General features: G+C 32.2%; 2 protein-coding genes across 2 annotated transcripts in view; one reads left to right on the forward strand and one right to left on the reverse strand.

Moving 5' to 3' along the window:
- LOC126893378 (NEDD8-conjugating enzyme UBE2F-like) overlaps positions 1-22,522 on the forward strand; it is a 167,419-nt gene that overhangs the window by 68,922 nt on the left and 75,975 nt on the right. The gene's annotated exons all lie outside the window — the stretch shown is intronic.
- The window catches only part of LOC114339964 (uncharacterized), a 507,219-nt gene that overhangs the window by 18,769 nt on the left and 465,928 nt on the right, over positions 1-22,522 (reverse strand). Inside the window, exon 4 of the mRNA XM_050663491.1 lies at positions 13,761-13,914. Coding sequence (XP_050519448.1) covers positions 13,761-13,914 — 154 coding nt within the window. The remainder of the gene's footprint in view (positions 1-13,760; positions 13,915-22,522) is intronic.

The raw sequence follows: 22,522 nt of genomic DNA on the forward strand, positions 1-22,522 counted from the left end.
GCAGTTTTTCGATCTGATGTTCATTTTTCGTCGATGTTTTATATAAAATTTGTAAAAAAACATGCAAAAATAAATATTGAATATTACATACTTGATTCAAATGCATGTGCGCTCAGCGTTTGACATTAAAACCCCCCTCGAAGCTAGTTCCGCTGAAATCCACGGGAGGTCGTCATTGTGACATCGCTTACATCGCTTAGTAATTTATTTATTTAATACATCTATTGAATTACTTTAGGCTTGTTTATTAAACTAAGCAGATAATGATGGTAGGGGAGCCCAAGCGGGGATTTTTGCAGTTACAGATTATCACATGGGGACCTTGTACCCTGTAAATGTAGGTACCTATACCATATATTGGTTCTTAACACCGGGGAATTCATTAAGGTCAGATTAAGATAAGGTAAGTTAAGTACATGCAAAATAGTGTATATTTCAAAAATCTGACGATTTGAGCGGGGCGTAAGAAAATTGGGTGAGTCACAAAGTTTCACAAAAAAAAGCGAATATTTCGCGAAATAAACGTCAGATTGAAAAACTAAAAAATATGTGTTCAATATTTTTCAAAAATCTATCGAATAATACTAAACACGTCACCCCACAGAGAGGGGTCGGGGGTAAATTAAAAATTTTAAATACTATATTTCGCGAAATGAACGTCAGATCGCAAAACAGCAAAATACACGTATTTAATATTTTTCAAAAATCTATCGAATGGCACCAAACACGACCCCCCATGGAGGTGGGGTGGGGGTTACTTTAAAATATTAAATAGGAGCCCCAATTTTTATTGCAGATTTGGATTCTTGACGTAAAAATAAGCAACTTTTATTCGCAACATTTTTTCCAATTATGGATAGATGGCGCTATAATCGGAAAAAACGATTGGTGGAGATGGAAAATTAAATTAAAAAATGGAGAGTCCCACACTTTATGGAAAACTTATCTTAAATTTTTTTGGTTTTAGCACCCACTCTTCACAATCCAATAGGTCCCAATAACGCTCGAGTAACTGCAAATTTAGCATACTTTCCTCCCCTACTATGAGGATTTATTGATGAAAAACATGGCTAGTTGTTAAAGCCCATAACTTTTTTATTTTCCAACGTAAGCAAATGAATCAAAAAAGAAAATGTTAAGAAAGCCTAAGGCTATAATTGAGTTTTAATTTCAATATTTTATATATGCTAGAATATTCCACAGGGTGTTCCGAACTTTAAGAAAAAAAACACAGTATGATTGTTACACCCGGTATAAAATGACATTTATCTGTCTAGCAACAATATTATTACACCGACATTCTTAAATAATTAGGCTATAACATACTAAAAGGATCACTCAAATCGGATAACAGGTTTAAGAAATTCGAGCCATCAAACATGTCCCATTTTTAAGGAGTTCGGCTAATTTTGCCGGTGTGTGTATATATACAGGGTGGTTCATCTTATTCACCTCGGTCTCTGTACGGAAAACCACTCGATATTTAAAAAAAATTTCTTCACAGAAATATACAGGGCCTTTAATACTACAATCTAAAAATAATGTGAATTATACAGGGTGTTCCAAAAAGGAGTGGTATATCAAAGTTATATTTTTTCTTATGGAATGCCCTATATCTGATGACATTACTGAATTGACCTTAAAAAATAAGCTATACTTTCATAAGGTTTCCCTATACCTAAATACAGGGTGTTTTGATTTATTTCGATTTTTATGAAAATGTAAGGTTTTAGAAAAAAATAAATATCTACGAATCTAAGAATCAGTAACAAATTCTTTCTTTGATCTTAATAAAAGACTATTTAGCATACTTAAACAGATGCTTACTGCAACAAAATTTCTTACAGGGTGGTCAAAATATGAGATTGTTCTATGAACAAATTCAAGCTGTAATAACTTACTTATTTTAAATAGAACACCCTGTATCTTACTTGTTTATTGCGTAGAAAATGTATTTAGCTTTCAATTTGTATTAGGGTTTCCTATACCTATCTTTTTCCAGGGTGGTCAAAATATTAGATTGTTCTATTAACAAATTCAAGCTGTAATAACTTACTTATTTTAAATGGAACACCCTGTATCTTACTAGTCTATCGCGTAAAAAATTTACTTAGCTTTTAATTCTTATTAGGGTTTCCTATACCTATCTCCCTTCATTTTTCAAATATTTAAAGATTTCCTAATTTGTAAGCTTTAAAAATCAGAATTAGGTACCTATGTCGTGGTTATGTAAAACACATCACCAACACCGGCAATATACTTAGCTATCTTAGTCAAGATACTTTCGTTAATAAAATTCACATTTTTATCATTTAATCACACAGAGTGTTGTTATTTTAAATGACGTACTCGATATTCTATTCTTTATAGTGGAAGATATTTAAAATTTATTCAATTCCATGTAAACAGTCTCAATACACATATTATTCTGTAAATATAAATTGCCATGATATTCTGTAAATACCCATTTTTACATATTTTTGTACAATAGGATCGTTTTCGTCATATTAGCCATTGCATTTAATTGTTTGTAATTGCGATTCAAAGATTCAAACAAAAAGTGGTGTTCTTAAATTTACTTAATAACCGTCGGTTTAAGATATGGAAAATACTTATACGAAATGAAATATAGGTATTAATTTAAATATCTTCCAGAATACAGCATCTAATATAGGGTATGCAGTTTAATATAAATATAAACATATTATTCAATGTTACATGTAGGCCAAAATCAACTAAAATAATACAACACTCTGTATGATTACATGATAACAATGAAAATTGTATTAATGACAGTATCTTGTCTAAGTATATTGCCGGTGTTGGTGATGTGTTGTACATAACCACGATATTATAGGTACTTAATTCTAATTTTTAAAGTTTACAAATTAGGAAATCTTTAAATATTTAAAAAATGAAGGAAGATAGGTATAGGAAACCCTAATAAGAATTGAAAGCTAAATAAATTTTCTACGCGACAGACTAGTAAGATACAGGGTGTACCATTTAAAATAAGTAAGGTATTACAGCTTGATTAATTATTTATATGGGAAATAAGCCACAATTAAAATGAAAAAAATAATTTTATTAACGTTTCGACGCCCAAATCGGGTGCCGTTGTCAAAATACAAAATATTACTGAATTAGCTTCAGAACAACATTACAGCTTGAATTTGTTAATAGAACAATCTAATATTTTGACCACCCTGTAAAAAGATAGGTATAGGAAACCCTAATAGAAATTGAAAGCTAAGTAAATTTTCTACGCGATAGACTAGTAAAATACGGGGTGTTCCATTTAAAATAAGTAAGTTATTATACTGATTCTTAGATTCGTAGATATTTATTTTTTTTTCTAAAACCTTACATTTTTATAAAAATCGAAATAAATCAAAACACCCTGTATTTAGGTATAGGGAACCCTTATGAAACTAAAGTTTATTTTTTAAGGTAAATTCAATAATGTCATCAGATATAGGGCATTCCATAAGAAAAAATATAACTTTGAGATACCACTCTTTTTTGGAGCACCCTGTACAATTCACATTATTTTTGGATTGTAGTATTAATGGTCGTGTATATTTCTGTCAAGAAATTTTTTTAAAATATTAAGTGGTTTTCCGTACAGACACCGAGGCGAATAAGATGAACCACCCTGTATACAGGGTGAGGCAGATAAAGGGCCTATTAGAAATATCTCGAGAACTAAAGGTAAGAAAATCATGGAAATTGTTATATAGGGGTTTTGAGGTGTGAACTATTTAATGAAAATATTTTGATTTCTTTGCTACTTCCGGTTATACCGGAAGTAGATTGTAACTTCGTTTTTTAAAATGGGACATCCTGTATATTTTTACATTTTTGGATTCTCCTCGATTTCTTCTGTCTTTGAATATAAGGTTTTGTAATATTATACAGGGTAGGTTAAAAGATAATTACGTTTTCTTATTAATTTCGTAGCAACATTCACACCCTGTAGGCTTGTAGTAGCTTGACATAATAAACTCTATGTTCAAATGATTTTTAATATAGTCTACTATTGTTAGGAATTATTGGTATTAAATTTTTCGTTTTAGTGTACAGGGTTGGTCGAAACTCGGAATGAGTATTTTCTGAGTTTTCTTAAATGGAACACCCTGTATTTTAGTATTGCAATGAAATGTTGTTTTATGGTACATTTTAATTACTTAAGCACTCCCTATACCTAACTGCTTTAATTTGTGAGTTATTGGTGATTCAAGCAAAACATTAATTGCAACACAAAATATGTGAAATTGTATTAGGTTGGCCGTGAAAATATTCAATCACAATTAGTTTTTTGGAAATAAATACATATTAATCTAGACTGATGCTTAAAATTGCCAATAATGGTTGAACTGGCAAAATACCATCGAAGTTAAGATTGTTGGTGCGATTAACAATTAAGCACAAATTAAAGCAGTTAGGTATAGGGAATGCTTAAGAAATAAAAAAGCATGAAATATAATTTCATTACAATACTAAAATATAGGGTGTTCCATTTAAGAAAACTCAGAAAATACTCATTCCGAGTTTAGACCCACCCTGTATACTAAAATTAAAAATTTAGCTATACTAATAATTTTTAACAATAGTAGACTATATTAAAAATTATTTGAACATAAATAGTTTATTATGTCAAACTACTACAATCCAACACGGTGTGAATATTGCTACGAAATTAATAAGAAAATGTAATTATCTTTTAACCTACCCTGTATAATGTTACAAAACACTATATTTTAGGAAAGAAGAAATCAGGGAGAATGCAAAAATGTCAAAATATACAGGGTGTCCCATTTAAAAAAACGAAGTTATAAGCAACTTTCGGTATAACCGGAAGTACCAAGTACATGAAAATATTTTCATTAAATAGATCAGTCTTCAAAACCCCATTATTCCAATTTTCGTAATTCAGTTACCTTTAGTTCTCGAGATATTTCTAATAGGCCCTTTATCTGCCTCACCCTATATATAGGGTGTAACAAAGACAAGTCATAAATTAAATCGTATATTCTGGGAACAAAAATAGTTCGGTTGAACCTAACTTACCTTAGTATAGGATGGCCGGAAAGTCCCTTTACACTAATGAATTATTTTTTTTATACAACAGACGGAAAAAATAACACATTTTGTTTTTAAGTTATTTATTAATTATTTATTTATCTAAAACATGGGTGTGAATACCTGCATTGCCGCAACACAACTTGGTACGACGCCATGTTCGTATGCTCATCCATCTCAGTATGTCCGGAGTTACTGACGTAAAAGCTGGGCGCACTCCATTTCGCAAGTCCTCATTCGAAACATATCTGCATTTCTAACGTTCTCTTTAATGAAATTCCACAGTGAATTGTCCGGCGCTGTCAAATATGGACGTCTTGGAGGCCGAGAAATTGGAGAACCACGTCCAATCCATCGGTTCGGGAAGATTTCATTCAGGCGTTTGTGAACAACGAGAGGAAAATGACATGAGGCACCATCTTGTTGAAAAGAAATAGTGTCAGCAGTGCTCTGAGCGGTCAATTGCAATAATAACCTTTCTTTGATTATCTGCAGATAAATAAGTGTGATAAGTTATGGAACCTTCAAAAAAATATGGCCCAAACAGATAAGTTGAAATAATTCCAGCCCATGCCATAACATGAGGCGGAGGTTTTTCACTTCCTCAAAGAAATGAAGGTTGTCATTTGCCCAGAAATAAACATTTTGATTTCGAGAAATTGCAAACTTATCGGTGAACAGAACATTTTGTTTATCACATGCTCTCGGAAAGTGTTGAAGCAGTAATTGACACGCTTCAATTGTGGCCGCCATTATGTTTCAATCGCATATTGTTGTCTGTCTGTGTGACCAGACAGGTGCCCTTGAAGATGCGCATGCGCCGAAACGCAAATAAATATTGGCTAGATGTTGAAACATTATTATTATTAGTGTAAAGGGACTTTCCGGCCACCCTATATACAAATGTGCACATAAAAAAGTTACAGCCCTTTGAAGTTACAAAATGAATATTGGTTCGTCCACATAAGTAGGAATAACAATTTTTAATTTTCTTGTTTTTGTAAAGAATATTTTAATTCATTTTCTTTTCAATATTATGGGACACCCCGTATATACGAGTAGGCCAATACCTAATTCAGTGAGTATGTATTAATTTTTATCATTATTTTCAAGTAAAAACCTTAAAGTTTTTTGTATGTAATTACCTGCCTACTCGCCTCATTTTAAAAAGACAATTCGCCAACCAACTCTCTTGGTTAACAGTCACTTACAATCATTCAGAAAAGTGTATAGAAACTCAATATAGTCCTCGCGAGTGATTTATACTTTATACTACTCAGCAATAGCAGTACGAAAAATAGCAGGCCTGCTCCAGCTTGTGCAACGAGAAATGACAAGGTAGGAAATATTTTTATTACAATTTACTTTAAGGTCTGGTTTTTTTACTGTTATTTTTTTTATTCTATTTTTAAATTCACCCTATGCTAAACAGTCCACTAATAAAGCTCACTGAGTTAGTAATCTCCTCCAGGATGATTTATTGGTCCTTCGAGCCGGATAGATCCATTTTCTATATTTTTTTCTTGCATTTTTCATTTTTCTAAGAGGGTAATATAGTCGGGGAAAGTTTCTTTTAAACCTGAATTGTTTGATTTTATTGTCATACTTTGCTAATTTACAAAGATCAGAATCAAATTCAGGTTATTTAACCGCATTTCCTTTGACTTTATTTTTTGTTATTCTTTAACATAAGGCGATAAAATATTCTTTACAAAATTAAAATCACGTATCAATTAGTACATTGGTTTTTTGTTTGTGCCGATCGTTAGTGGTACCTATACCTCAGTTAATGTTGTTTTTTAAGTAAAAAAGGAACACATTAATGTAAAAGTAATTATTATTAAATTGTCAACGTCGGCCAATAGACAAATTTTGTTATAATAATTATTATACAGGTTGACTCTATTATAGATGAAACTGTGTGTTTATTTTACACAGTAATTTTTATTTAAAGGGTTTATGTTTTATAATTATTTTTTGTCTATAAATATTCAAATAGCAGAGGACATAGTTTTCTATTTTATTAGCACAAAGTTCGGTTGTATTTTATTAATTTTCGTGTGGTGAACCTATTTTATTTCCTAACGCTAATTTCATATTTTTCTAAATTTATTAATTCTACATTTAAATTTACAAAATGGCAGATAAAATTAAAAAATATCAATCTTTAAGACAAGTTGAAGTGCAAAAAATGACTGAAATTCATGATGTTGCTTTAAAGGTAGCTGCTGACGATAAGAATTTTTACCCGGTTTTGGAAGTTATGTATGAAGGATTGGAAAAAATTCGTGACAATTTTTATGATCTTCATAATAAAATAATTATGTTAGTTTCTGAGCAAGATAATGAGGACGCGCTATTTAAAGTCGAAGATGATTGCCGTAGTAATTTTGACAAATTATATTATAAAATTAAATTAACATACGTGCAAGCCTTTAGAAAATCTTCAACATCAAGTCAGCAAACTACATCAACTTCACAGTCTCAAAATCCTTTACCTATAAATTATTTTAATTTACCGAAACCGGAATTGCCATCTTTCAGTGGAAAAATAACTGAATTTAGAAGTTTTATAGATCAGTTTGATGCTCGCGTTCATACTCTTACTTACTTACAACCAATTGACAAATTTAATTTGTTACTATCGTGTTTAAAGGGTGCAGCGCGCGATGCTGTGGATCATATTGACATCACAGCAAACAATTATCCAATTGCCTATGATCTGCTTTGTGAAAGGTTTAATAATGTTAGGGTAATCGCTGCCAATTTATGGAATAACCTTGAAAGTTCACCACAACTGACTTCAGAAGATCCAAAAGAACTACGCAAGTTGTTAGATACATTTTCGAAAAATGTGGCATCTCTAAATAAGCTAGGACTACCCACAGTACATTGGGATTTTATACTTGTTCAAATGATTTTAAAACGATTAACTGTTTCTTTAGTAACACGTTTTGAGCTTTTTCATAATAATTCAACCATCCCAAGCTATAAAAAACTGATTGATTTTTTAAATCAAAGTTGTCTCGCTTTAGATAATATTGATTTTCACACTAAACCAAAATCTAACTTTTCTAAAAAACCTAATTCTTCCAAATCTACATCATTGCTTGCTCAAACAGAACCTGAACCAAAATGTTCTATCTGTAAAACTAATGATACCCATGCCATTTATAAATGCTCCGTTTTTTTGGCAAAATCTCCTGTAGATCGATTTCAATTAATAAAAAAGAACAAGATGTGTATTAACTGTCTTGGATCACATCGTTCTAGCCTATGCAAATCTACATGGACTTGTCACTCGTGCCATAAAAAACATCATACACTCCTTTGCTTCTCCTCTTCTAAGAAAGAAGAGAATGTTCAAGATTCGGCGGCATCCACTTTAAATTCAACGACTGGATCATCCGTTTCTGTGTGTTTTTCTTCCGCTGATAAAAGTACTTTGCTTTCCACTGCATGTATTGAGGTGCTTGATTGTCACGGTAACTACCAACCTGTTAGGTGTCTGTTAGATTCGGGAAGCATGACGTCCTTCATCTGTCAAAAGACCCTTAGGCGTTTAGGTTTACGTCCCATGAAAACTTCAGCTAACATCCAAGGATTAGGTTCTATGCAGTCGACCACTAATTTAGGTGGGGTTACCATTTCTTTTAAACCAGTACGTAAATCTTCTCCTATTTTGACAACCGATGCGTTAGTCTTGACAAAAATATGTGAGGATCAGCCTTTATGTAATTTAGAAGTTAATACTTGGCCCCATATTGCTAATTTAAAGTTAGCAGATGATAACTTCTTTCGTAGAGGATCCATCGACATTCTTTTAGGAGCTGATGTATTCTCTACAATTCTTTTGGATGGACGTATTTACGGCAATCAAGATCAACCTGATGCAATTAATACTATATTTGGCTATGTGCTTATGGGAAAAGTAAATATTTCAAAGGCACCTACTCTTACTTCTTTATTTTGCCAAGTTGAAGATACGGTTTCTTTGGATCAGCAAATAAAGAAATTCTGGGAATTAGAAGCAGTCCCTGAAGTTTTTTGCTTAGCTCCTGATGACGCTAAAGTGGAAAATATGTTTATGAATACTTATAAGCGTGAACAATCAGGACGCTTTGTAGTAGATCTACCTTTTAAGGAAGAAAATCCTGTCTTTCCTAATATTAGATCACTTGCTCTTAGTAGGTTTTATTCATTAGAAAGAAGGCTTCAAAAATCTCCTGAACTTTATGACCAATACCGCACCTTTATGAAGGAATTTGTTGAGCTCGGTCACATGGAACCTGTCCCATTGAATAACTTCGATTCACCTTATGTTTACTATTTATCGCATCATTGTGTTTTAAGACCTGAAAGTCTAACAAGTAAATTAAGGGTCGTTTTTAATGGTTCCGGGCATCTTCCAAATCAACCCTCACTCAATGACAAATTATTCACTGGTCCTAAGCTTCAGACTGACATCTGTACAATTTTGATTAATTTTCGATTGCATGGTTATGTAATTACGGCCGATATTTCTAAAATGTATAGGCAAATTTTAATTAATCCTACTCAAACAGATTATCAAAGAGTACTTTGGCGTTCTAATAATTCTGAACCTGTTCGAGATCTTCGTATCAACAGAGTTGTTTATGGTCTCTCTTGTTCTCCTTATCTTGCTATTAGATGTCTACATCAGTTGGCTAATGATGACGGGGATTCGTTTCCTCTAGCAGCCGAGGCACTTAAAACTGGAACCTACGTTGATGATATCATTTCTTCCTGTCCTAGTTTCGAAAATGCCTTAGCACTAAGAGACGAACTTATTGCCTTACTTGCCAAAGGAGGTTTTGAGTTGAAAAAATGGTCCAGTAATGTACCCGATTTATTGAAAGGATTAGCTGTATCAGATTTAGCAATAAAACCTCTTACATTTAATGATGATATTTCGTCCAAAACACTTAAAGTATTAGGGTTGGAATGGGACGCTTCTTCGGATACATTTGCTTTTAAAGTTCAAGTTTTAGACTCTTCTTGTACAAAACGTCATCTTTTGTCCAATTTAGCAAAAATATTTGATCCTCTTGGATTTTTATCTCCAATAACATTTCTAATTAAACACCTTATTCAAAGAATATGGACTCAAAAGATTGGTTGGGATGATGCTCCATCAAAAGAAATTATCCGTTTGTGGAAAAAATACATTGATGATGTAGCATATTTGAGTAAATTAAATTTACCTCGTCGTTTATTAATTGACGATATTTTACGCTTAGAAGTTCACTGTTTTGGTGACGCTAGCGAGAAAGGTTACTGCGCTGTCTTGTACTTTCGATGCTTATCACCTTCAGGCCAACCTTTTGTTTCTTTTGTTATAGCTAAATCTAAGGTCGCACCCATTAATAAGGGACTTACTATTCCCAGATTAGAATTGTCTGCTGCGGTTTTAGTGGCTCGACTAGTCTCCTTTGTTTCTTCTGTTATTAAAGATAAAGTAGAAATCAAGGAAATATACTGTTATTCTGATTCTGCTGTTACATTACGTTGGTTACAATCTTCCCCTCATCAGTGGAAAACTTTTGTGAGCAATAGAGTAGCTTATGTGCAGGAACGAGTAACTTCTTCATGTTGGCACTATGTTCCTTCTGAAGAAAATCCTGCTGACATTGGTTCAAGGGGTTGCTTACCCTCTGAGTTAATTAACTGTTCCAAATGGTGGGCGGGGCCAACCTTCTTACAATCTGATCCGCTAACGTTCTTTGAACTTAATTCAAAGGAGTCTACTAATGTAAATTTGGAAGTGCGGACTGTCGCATTGATTGCTGAAATTCCCAATAATTTTTTAGATATTTTATTGGATCGTCATTCGTCTTTAAATAGGTGTGTTCGATGTTTGTGTTACATTATTCGTTTTTTCCATTATGTAACCAAAAACCGATATGGTAATCTGGAAATAGGTTGTTTAAGTTTATTGGAGCAACATAACTCCTTACTGGTTTTTGTTAAACGAACACAGCAGATCTTTTTTAATACTTTAATAAATTTTATCCAAGATAAACAGCTGCTTCCAAAAAATTTAAGAAAGCTTTCACCTTTTATCGATGCAAAGGGAATTCTACGTGTAGGTAGTCGCCTAGCTAATGCGCCCATTTCGTATGATCGCAAATTTCCGGCATTACTTCCTAACAGTTGTAAATTAACTGATATGATTATTGAATCTACTCATCTGCAATATCTACACGCCGGGCTTCAAACTGTTCAATACCTAATTTCTCAGCGTTTTTGGATTATATCTTCCAAACGAGCCATTCGTAGAGTACTGTCTAAATGTGTTAAATGTTTTAAGGTGAATCCTTTGTCCCCAGTTCCGTTAATGGGAAATCTACCGCTAGCTCGAATATCTCAACTAAAACCTTTCAGTAATGTTGGAGTTGATTTTGCGGGCCCTTTTCCTATAAGAGCTTCCAAACTTCGAAAGTCTCAAACTCTTAAAGCGTATTTGTCGCTTTTTATTTGTTTCTCAACAAAAGCTCTTCATTTAGAGCTCGTATCTGATTTATCCACTGACGCGTTTTTAGCTGCGTTTAAGCGATTTGTCAGTCGTAGAGGCCGATGTCAACATGTTTATAGTGACAATGGCACTAACTTTGTTGGAGCCAGAGCAGAACTTAACAGATTGGCATCACAAGCTGCTTCTCATGAATCTATTCAATGGCATCTCATTCCCCCTTCTTCTCCACACTTTGGAGGTTTATGGGAATCTAATATTAAGACGGTAAAGGGTCATTTAATTCGCACAATTGGAGAACAAGTACTAACTTTTGAAGAGTTATATACTATTTTTTCTCAAATTGAGGCCATCATGAATTCGAGGCCAATATGCCCGTTAAGTTCAGACCCAAACGATCTTAGTGCGTTAACTCCAGGACATTTTTTGACCATGGAGCCTTTGAGTGCTCCGCCCGAAGAAACGTTGCTCGATGTTCCGCACAATCGGTTGAATCGTTGGCAATTATTAAATAAGTTGCACCAACAGATTTGGGAACGGTGGTCTAAGGAGTACCTCCAAACTCTTCATCAAAGGGCTAAATGGAATTCTCCGTCTCCAAACGTCCAATTAGGTACCTTAGTGGTAATCCGCCAAAATAATATTCCCCCGCTACAATGGCCTTTGGGCCGTATAATTGAGGTTCATCCTGGATCTGATGGTATAGTTAGAGTGGCCACAGTGAAAACTAATAGTGGTATATATAAACGCTCTATAGTAAAATTATGTCCTTTGCCTTTTGAGCCGTAACAATACTGCGTATTGTGGTGGGCGGTTGTGGTTCGTCCACATAAGTAGGAATAACAATTTTTAATTTTCTTGTTTTTGTAAAGAATATTTTAATTCATTTTCTTTTCAATATTATGGGACACCCCGTATATACGAGTAGGCCAATACCTAATTCAGTGAGTATGTATTAATTTTTATCATTATTTTCAAGTAAAAACCTTAAAGTTTTTTGTATGTAATTACCTGCCTACTCGCCTCATTTTAAAAAGACAATTCGCCAACCAACTCTCTTGGTTAACAGTCACTTACAATCATTCAGAAAAGTGTATAGAAACTCAATATAGTCCTCGCGAGTGATTTATACTTTATACTACTCAGCAATAGCAGTACGAAAAATAGCAGGCCTGCTCCAGCTTGTGCAACGAGAAATGACAAGGTAGGAAATATTTTTATTACAATTTACTTTAAGGTCTGGTTTTTTTACTGTTATTTTTTTTATTCTATTTTTAAATTCACCCTATGCTAAACAGTCCACTAATAAAGCTCACTGAGTTAGTAATCTCCTCCAGGATGATTTAAATATGAACGATAATGTAAGACCTCACGTTGCACGAACTGTAATTGAATATTTATAACAGGTAAATCTTCGGACTTTGAATTGGCCAATGCATAGTTCAGATCTTAACCCGATTGAAGATTTGTGGAACATAATTGGCAGAAGACTACGACAGCGTTTGTCACCTCCTAGAACCTTACATGAGGTAGAAACAGTAGCTCTCGAGATTTGGAATGATATTGGCCAGACCAAATAGCAAACCTCATCTGTAATATTATAAAAGTAGATACGTATTATTATCTCTTTTATTATCGAACATAAGCCAATGAATCAAAATACAAAATGTTAAGAAAGCCTAAGGCTACAATTGATTTTTAATTTTTAAAGATTTAATATTTTATAAATGCTAGAATATTCCACAGGGTGTTCCTAACTTAAAAAAAAATACAGTATGATTGTTACATCCGGTATATAATGACATTTACCTGTCTAGCAACAACATTATTACAGCGATATTGTAAAATCACTCAAATCGGACAACAGCAGGTTTAGGAAATTCGAAACATGTTAGAAATTCGAAAATGTTCCAATTTTAAGATGGTGCGTTAATTTCTTAGAGGAGTGTACAACAATTTCGGGTTAGTAGTGAGTTAAGCATATTAGTGTAGTGTATGCGATACCGGAAGACAGGAAAAATGCAAATATATTAGTTTATAAGAAATGGAAGCTAAACAAATGGAAATACTACAGTAAACGTACAAATTATTTTAAAGTCATGTGAAAGATAATTATTACATTATTTTCCTGGATTTCTAAATAGCTACTATTTTTGTATAATATTCTCATAAACCTTATACTTACCTAGGATGCTCGTTTCTGGACATCTACATATTACAAGATAGTGAGATTTGCCGCTACGGATGTTCTGAAGTGCTAATAAAGACCAATCTCTTGGCGATCTACACAATCTCATTTCAGCAGTTGGTTCACATGTTTTCACCAAGGTTAACGCCCTCTGCAAATTAAAAAATATGATAAAAAATTTAACCGATATAGATATACCATATAATGTTAAAAAATAAAGGGTGGAGGCAAAAAATAAAGGAGGCCAAGGCTCAATTTGGGCTGTAGTGCCGTAGAAGAAGAAGATATAATGTTAAAAAACTATTAGAATTAGGGCCTAAATTTTGTTTGTTACCGAAACGTAAAGTCTTCATTATTAGCAGATATAGAAAATATTTTAGCAAATTTTGTAAATACCTAATATTAAAGACAATTAAAAGACCTCTGCAAATTAAAAAATATGATAAAAAATTTAACCGATATAGATATACCATATAATGTTAAAAAATAAAGGGTGGAGGCAAAAAATAAAGGAGGCCAAGGCTCAATTTGGGCTGTAGTGCCGTAGAAGAAGAAGATTATAATGTTAAAAAACTATTAACATTAGGGCCTAAATTTTGTTTGTTAACGAAACGTAAAGTCTTCATTATTAGCAGATATAGAAAATATTTTAGCAAATTTTGTAAATACCTAATATTAAAGACAACCTTAGGGCTAATAAATGTACTAATATTATTACCAATTACATTCACTTGGATGGTTCTAGTAAATATTTCTTAAATAATTTGTATGAAGAAAGTAAACAGTTTTTAAAAAATCACCCTAAGTTATATTTGGTAAAAAGTGATAAACGTAATGTAACAGTGCTAATGTATAAGGGTGGTTCGCCAAAATAAGCGGCATATTGTGTAACTCGCTTTTTTCTTAAGTCCTTTACATACTGTGTTTCACATTATGTTGCCAAAGTTAAGTCATACAATAGATGAATGTACGCCACTTAACATTAATTTTAAAAAAAGTATTTTTACAAGCATTTTATGCAATTTTAATTTCAAAATATCAACTCCAAGGCTGTAACCCACCTTGTTTTTTGATCTGTTTTATAGTATTACACACTGAAAAGTTACAAAGGGGCAGATTATTTTATCAATAATGAATTAAAAACCCAATGTAATTTAAAACTGTCAAATTAATAACTTTCATTTTTAAAATTAAACCATAAAAATCTACTACTAAAAACTGTAACCAACTTTGTGCATCAACACCGAGGCTTCATGAAAATATATGAAAATTTAGGCCAAACTGCACTATACTGTATGGCAGGCCGCTTGACAAGAGAGGAACGCTTCAGTCTAACCCAAATTGTGGAAGAAAGTGGACGAACATGATATCGTTAAGAGATAGAAAATTTATCAAGGTGTCTTAAGCGAAGCGTATGTTTTTATATAGCCAACACCGAAGCCTTCGTTAAAACTTAATTTTGCTAATTTTTGTAATATGTTTTTCTTTTAATTATGCGCTATAAAGTTTTTTTGACAACCCATGAATAAAGCAGAATTATTTTTAAAATTTGTAGAAACTAGAATTAAAAATGTATGAAATCATCAACACCGAAGCCATCAACTCCGAAGCCCAGTCGTGCCTCGGAGTTAAAGAACGTGCCTCGGAGTTGTTGAAAGTATGTAAGTGGTCATTCTTAAACTAAAAAAATACAATTTAAATTTAGTCTGATATAGGAAAAGGGTTACTGGGTAAGCTATCAGGATGTTTCGGTCGGTTTGGTAATATTATCTTCTTTTTATAGAAAATGGCTCGTATACACTGGAGTACAAACGGAAAAATGAAGGCGAAAACCCGCAAAATCGTTAAATAAAGATTTTATGAAAGAAAGTAATATTTTATGCAGCTATGCTCATTTCTGTAAGAATATACCGTTTTGGGTAGTCTTCTCTAATGTTGATAAAAGAGAGGTCTGTCTATGTAGGCACATTATGTGAAAACATGGAGCTCATGTGTGGAAGCGGATAACAAATCATTATGTTGCGCAGAAAAGACTGAAGAATGTATAGAAAGGAAATGCCAAGATTGTGTTCACAAGCAGATTAGTTTTTTGAAGTTTAACGGAGAAGACACGGCTACATATTGGAAAGTTTTGTCAACACGAAGGCCGGTCTCAATCAACTCCGACGCAATTGATATTTTACCTATTTTCATGTTTTTCTGTAGTAGTTTATATCAAAATGGAAGTGTTTTGTATAGTTATATTACATACCAATTTTTATTTAATTGTTACGATCATAAATTTCAATTAACAGAGAATTTTGTCAATACCGTCGACACTTAGTCAACTCCGAAGTCACATTTCCGTTTTTCGGAAAATATTTAAAAATGATCTCTGCTGGTATCATGGGTAAGTTGAATAGCTCATTTTATAAAAAAATATTTAAAAATGAACTAATTCTAAACCATGTTTTAAATTAAATTTCTCTACCTCGAAATTGCCGTCTATTTTGGCGAATCACCCATAAAACAGACTATCTAGAAAAAAGTTTCGCATAAAGTATTATGCGAAACTAACAAACAATCCTGTATCTACACTTCAACAAAAAGCAAACAAAGACAACCTTAGGGCTAAATGTACTAATATTATTACCAATTACATTTACTTAGATGGTTCTAATAAATATTTCTTAAATAATTTGTATGAACAAAGTAAACAGTTTTTAAAAATTCACCCTGAGTTATATTTGGTAAAAAGTGATAAAGGTAATGTAACAGTGCTAATGTATAAAACAGACTATGTAGAAAAAAGTTTAGCTTTATTAAATGATAAAAAGTATTATGTGAAACTAATAAACAATCCTGTATCTATACTTCAACAAAAAGCAAACAAAATTGTCTCACAACTAAAAAATAAAGGGTTTGTTACTAAAGAAATAGCCTCCACTTTGACAATATATAACTCTGTGGTTCCTAGATTCTATGCTCTACCAAAGATACATAAATCTATTTTATCAATGAGACCAATTATTTCAGCAATTTATTCTCCTAACAGTAAACTTTCTAAATTCTTTACAGAAATTTTAACCAAATCTTAAAATTTTTCCAATGATTTTTGTATTCAAGATTCTTTTCACTTTAGCAATTACATTAATAATTTTAAATTACCTAATGGGTACGAAATCGTTAGTTTTGATGTAACATCGTTTTTTACTAATCTACCTTTACATACGGTACTGGTAAGTGTTGAGATGCACTTGAATTTAATATCAAACAATTATTGTAAACTTGATTTGCAAACGTTTAAAGGTGTTTTGGAGTTCATATTCAACTCAAATATTTGAATTATCCAAGACTTTATATACCTACAAACAAGTTTATGGAACACCGATGGGTTCAAAGATTTCCCCTATAGTTAGTAATTTTATCTTGGATGACTTGATACAAGAAAGAAAATTGATTTTCCAATTACTTTTATAAAGAGGTTTGTAAATTGTAAATGATTTGGCTTGGCTTTACCAGAAAAAATTGTTGGAATCAAAGTATCCAATTTACTTACGAAAGAGAGATAACAATTGCTTACCTTTCTTAGGTTTGCTAATTCACGGAGATTCTAATAATATCCTACGCACTCAATGATACAAGAAACCTCTATTAGTCTAGTGGGAAAATAAGGGGCCCCGTGGGAAATTCTAGCTCGTCGTGATTTGATGGTGGTATTATAAGGTTTTTGGGTCGTTGAATCAAATGGAAGTGGTCTGGAAGCTCAAATATTACCCGTTTAATTGTTATTAACAAATTATGGTAAAATTAGGTATTATTAGAAGCCCTGTAAAGAAATTGATAGTGTTAAGGTCTTCTCTGGTGTATTTTTGGTCGCTGAATCGAATGCGACTAGTCGCGATTACTCAAAATATTTCCTTATTTTGTTAATAACAAAATAATTGTTTATTCGCCGAAAAGCTTGAAATAATGCGCTATCTACAGCAAGTTTGTAGCCTTTTTATAGCTAAATCGATTGTCACTAGTCGTGATAGCTTAAACCACGTTCCGACTTTGTTATTAATAAATTATTGCAAAAATAACTGTTTATAGTACGTTTACTCACGGTTTTTGCTCTAAGTTTTAAAAAATCACTTGGAATGACATGAAATTTGGCATACCCGTAGCTAATATGTAAAAAAAGGTGATATTATGCCGATGTGTGCTGGAGGTCAGTTTCACCACTTTTCGGGGGTGAAAACGGATACCTTTAAAATAAGTACGGAAGTGGATAAACTAATTAATTCTAAGCAACTTTTGTTCTATAGAGTTTCTTCACTAACTCAAAGAGTAAGTATTGTTTCAACAAAAATTTTCTTAGCAAAAATGTAGAATATAAAAAAGTGAAACAAATGGTGTATGTGTGAGGTCTGTAGACCCAGTAGAAGCGGAGTTGTAGCTCCGATGTTCGTCAAATTCCAAATCGAATATTTTAACATAAAATAACCAAAAAATGAAGCAGTTTTTAAGAAAACCTCATTATAACTTTTTTAAATTAAAAAAACTTTATTTTTGTTTTTTAAAAAGTATATATAGTATCAAAAATAAACAAATTACGCTCAAAATACAATTGGTCCCTTTTTTGGTAAAAAAATCTAGAAAATGACTCCAATTAGCATCTCAAATGAAATTAATCGTTACAGTTGTATTTATATTTCGTTACAGTTGTATTTATATATTTATAGTTGTATATATTAATAAATCGTTGTATTTATATTTATGATCTGTAAGTTTCGTCAGTTCAAAGTGCTTATTTCTAAAAAGCAACTCCACTCCTAGTAAACAGCAAAATAGCTATACCACAATGGCACAAATCTCTAACTCCCTGTCAATCAATAAGACTATACGTATCTACACCGAACCTCCCCATGTTTTCTTTTCAAAACATATAAAAACATACTACCTGGACCCAAAAGAAAACTTTCTAGAAACCATTAATGAAAGATGGCCTGAGCACCAATACATATATACTGACGGATCCAAGTTGAATGGAAAAGTAGGCTGTGCTTTTTATGACGCAAACTCTTCCCAATATTACAAGTTCAAGCTACCAGATGAGTGTTTATACACCGCTGAAACAATTGCCATAGTAAAAGCATTGAGATACGTCCAGTCCAGAAACACACATAATCATGTTATATTCACTGACAGTAAAAGTGCAGTTGACCGAATAACAAACCTGAAATCATCGAAAAACCTTACTAGCATAGAGGCAGAAATGTTAAAACTGAACTTTGAAGCAACAAAACAAAGGAAAACAATAACTGTAGTGTGGAATCTAAAGGACACTCAGGAATAAAAGGTAATAATGTAGTGTATACACTAGCCAAATCAGCCACTGACACATGATACGATCTAACTACCAACATTGTTCCATTTACAGATCTTACCTCCAAGTTTACTTCACATTTTAAACAATTGTGGCAGCAGGAATATAATTCATCAGTGACAGGGCTTAACTATGTCAGCCACCAAAATAACATACCATCGAAAAGCTGGTTTCATGGATTAACAAAACGAAACTTCATTGTTACAATAAACAGAATAAGATCTAATCATGCTATGACTCCTTTGTACAAATATAAAATAGGACTGGGTGAAAACCCATATTGTCTATGCGGAGAAGTTGGTGATATGAACCATGTAATCCTAAAATGTTCAAGAAATAAGAAGAGCATTGAATCATTTTTCGAAGATATGGTAAATCTCAAATTCTGTTTGCCAACCAATCTAAATTGTATAAATTTTAGTAATAATATTAACTTACATCAATGTTTGTATAATCATTTAATTCGTTGCAAAATGAAATTGTAAAAAACTAACACCATTGGAAGCAATTCTACGATACAAAATATTATTGAAAGTGTGTTCACGAAAAAATTAACATAAAAAAAATAAAAAAAAAAGTTTAAAACAAATATGTTAAAAAAATAAAATAAAGATAAACAAATAAAAAAAAAACCAAAAAAAAAACAATGAAAAAAGGAATTAAATCTAAACAAAAGACTACATAAATAAAGCATTAAAAAAAACAAAAAAAAATATAATTACAAAAAAAAAATAAAAAAAATATACATATAAAAAAAATGCACTAAACAGAAACACACAAATTTTACCAACATAATAACATTTATCCTAGGGTGTGAGAATTTGAACAATCAATTTATTTATATTGGATCATAAAAAAATGCTCTTTTTATATTTTATAAATAAAAAATAAGTCTGGCTAATTGGTTTATGCCAAAGCCAATTAAAAAAGTGCTTATTTTTTAAAGGGCTGTAGTTGAACAGGCTTGAACGAGTCACTAGTCACGAGTGTATGCAAATTTAGAAACACCAAATCTTTGCCAATTTTTGTCTTACAGAAAAACAAAAAATCATAATATTCAGAAAAGCAAAGGCTACATTTTTTTACTCTGAGATTTTTGGTATCACTAACAATTTTTAAGTAAAACCAAATTAAAAAAAAATAAGCACTTTTGAACCGATGAAACTTACAGATCATATAAATATAACATAAGTAAAGCAACTTGTGAAGCGGTAACGATTAATTTCATTTGAGATGCTAATTAGGTGGTGATTTTCCCGATTTTTTATTACCAAAAAAAGGCAACTTTATTTTGAGCGTAACTTGCTTATTTTTGATACTAGATACTTAAAAAAAATAAATTTTTTAAAAAAAAAGTTTAAAAAGTTATAATGAGTTTTCCTCAAAAAATGCTTCATTTTTTGGTTATTTTATATTGAAATATTAGATTTGGAATTTGACGGTTATGAACCTGTTGTTCATTAGCTACAAATCCGCTTCTACTGGGTCTACAGACCTCACGCATACACCATTTTTTTCACTTTTTTATACTTAGTCTATATTTTTGCTAAGAAAGTTTTTGTACAAAAAGTACTTACTATTTGAGTTATTTGCGAAAAACCGCCTAAAACCGTGGTTTTTTTTGTTGAAAAATAAACATATTCCCTCGCAAATAACTCGAAAAGTATTGACTTATTGAAAAAACTCTATAGAACAAAAGTTGTTTAGAATCAGTGGCGTAGCGTGAGTGTCGGCCGCCCGGGGCGGAAAAACAATTTTGCCGCCCTCTTTTATTTAGGTATTTTATTTATTGTATAACATTACATACATTAATTATAGAGAACTTTTCGGCGAGAACAGTCATCATTATTTTGCATTATACAGGTTGGATTTTAAATAAAAAAGTTTATCTAAAGCGTGTGATACACACGCAAACTTCAAGTACGCGGGTTTAAAGATCGTGGACTTACTCGGCTCGCCGTCGGTGATACACGGCAGACTTACTCATAACTCATTGCGATGTCGTCGAGAGAAGATGCTTTGTACTATTTAGGAATTTTATCGTATTATATTTACTTCGTATCGTATCCTATCGTATTATATATTTTTAATACTAATAAAAAAGACAAAATGGAAAAGTGTGGATAACAAACAAAATATCATAGATAAGAGGGTAATATTTTCAGCAGGAGGATAAAACAGCCTATAAATAATTAGGTTTACTCAAAAACAAATAATCAAAAATGCTTAAAATAGTGTTTTACGGTTTTCTCAAAACTTATAAAATGTAACTTGTCTCCTTTCAACAATAAACGATTGAATTATTTCTAGGCAATTTGCTTAATTAGTGAAAATATAAGTGTAACTTTAAACGCAATAACATGATGGCTCGAGGCTCGCGGCTCGTGACAGTGATACACGTACGGGTTACGAGTAAGATTTCAAACTTGTTGGATCGACGGCGTACTTACTCGGCGGACTTACAGTACGCGTACGTGCTCTGATACACGCGCGAAAAAGGTCGTCGTTACTCGGCGTACTTACTCGCGTGTGTATCACACGCTCTAGATTTAAAATCACGTTTATTAATACAATTACTTTAACCAGTTTAACCAATTAGATACATTGATATAACTTAGGTACCTATCACTTAAGATTAGGTACACCTTGACGATCGACAAAATTAAATAAAATCAATTTTTAATTAGAACTAGAACGATACTACAATGTTATATTTTTATTGAAAAGTAATATGAGTATTTGTTAGAATTAAAAACAAAACTTCCGTCTTAAATTAAAAATTTATACGTCTACTTTTTTTAAGAGCAAAGTCTTTCATTGCACCATCAATGTCAATCGCATCACACACCTCTTGCTCAATAGACAAAATAGCCAAATTAGTTAGTCTAGAGTACCTATTTATTGTCGATCTTAAATAAGTTTTAACCATTTTCAATTTTGAAAAACTCATTTCACAGTTGGCATTGCTTATAGCAACTGTAAAAAATATTCGGAACATTATTAAAATATTGGGCAGAGTATCTTCCAGCTTGGATTTAACAATAAATTTAAATATTTCAAGTGAATCTGCATTAACCAATTTCGTTGTCTGTAGCAGCAACGAAAGTCCGCAGTCAAAGTTTTTCCAGCTTGAAACCCTGCTCGTTAATTTCATCAGATGCGTAGTCTAGATTATTCAGTGTTGTCTGGATCTAATAAAATAGCCGGCGTTAGATAAACAAACTTATCCGTTAAATTCTGTTGCTGTTGAAAATGCTCACGAATTTCTACAATAACTCTATCTAATGAAGAAAATAGCTTTCGTGTCAACTCATTTTTCCGTCATCGAAAACATGCTTTCCTGTTATGCGCCTCCGAGGTTTTATGGAAATTCCAAGTTCTTCACACATATTTTTGCATAACCTACAGC

The sequence above is a fragment of the Diabrotica virgifera genome, chromosome 10 (assembly GCF_917563875.1).
Source record: "Diabrotica virgifera virgifera chromosome 10, PGI_DIABVI_V3a".
Lineage (NCBI taxonomy): Eukaryota > Metazoa > Arthropoda > Insecta > Coleoptera > Chrysomelidae > Diabrotica > Diabrotica virgifera.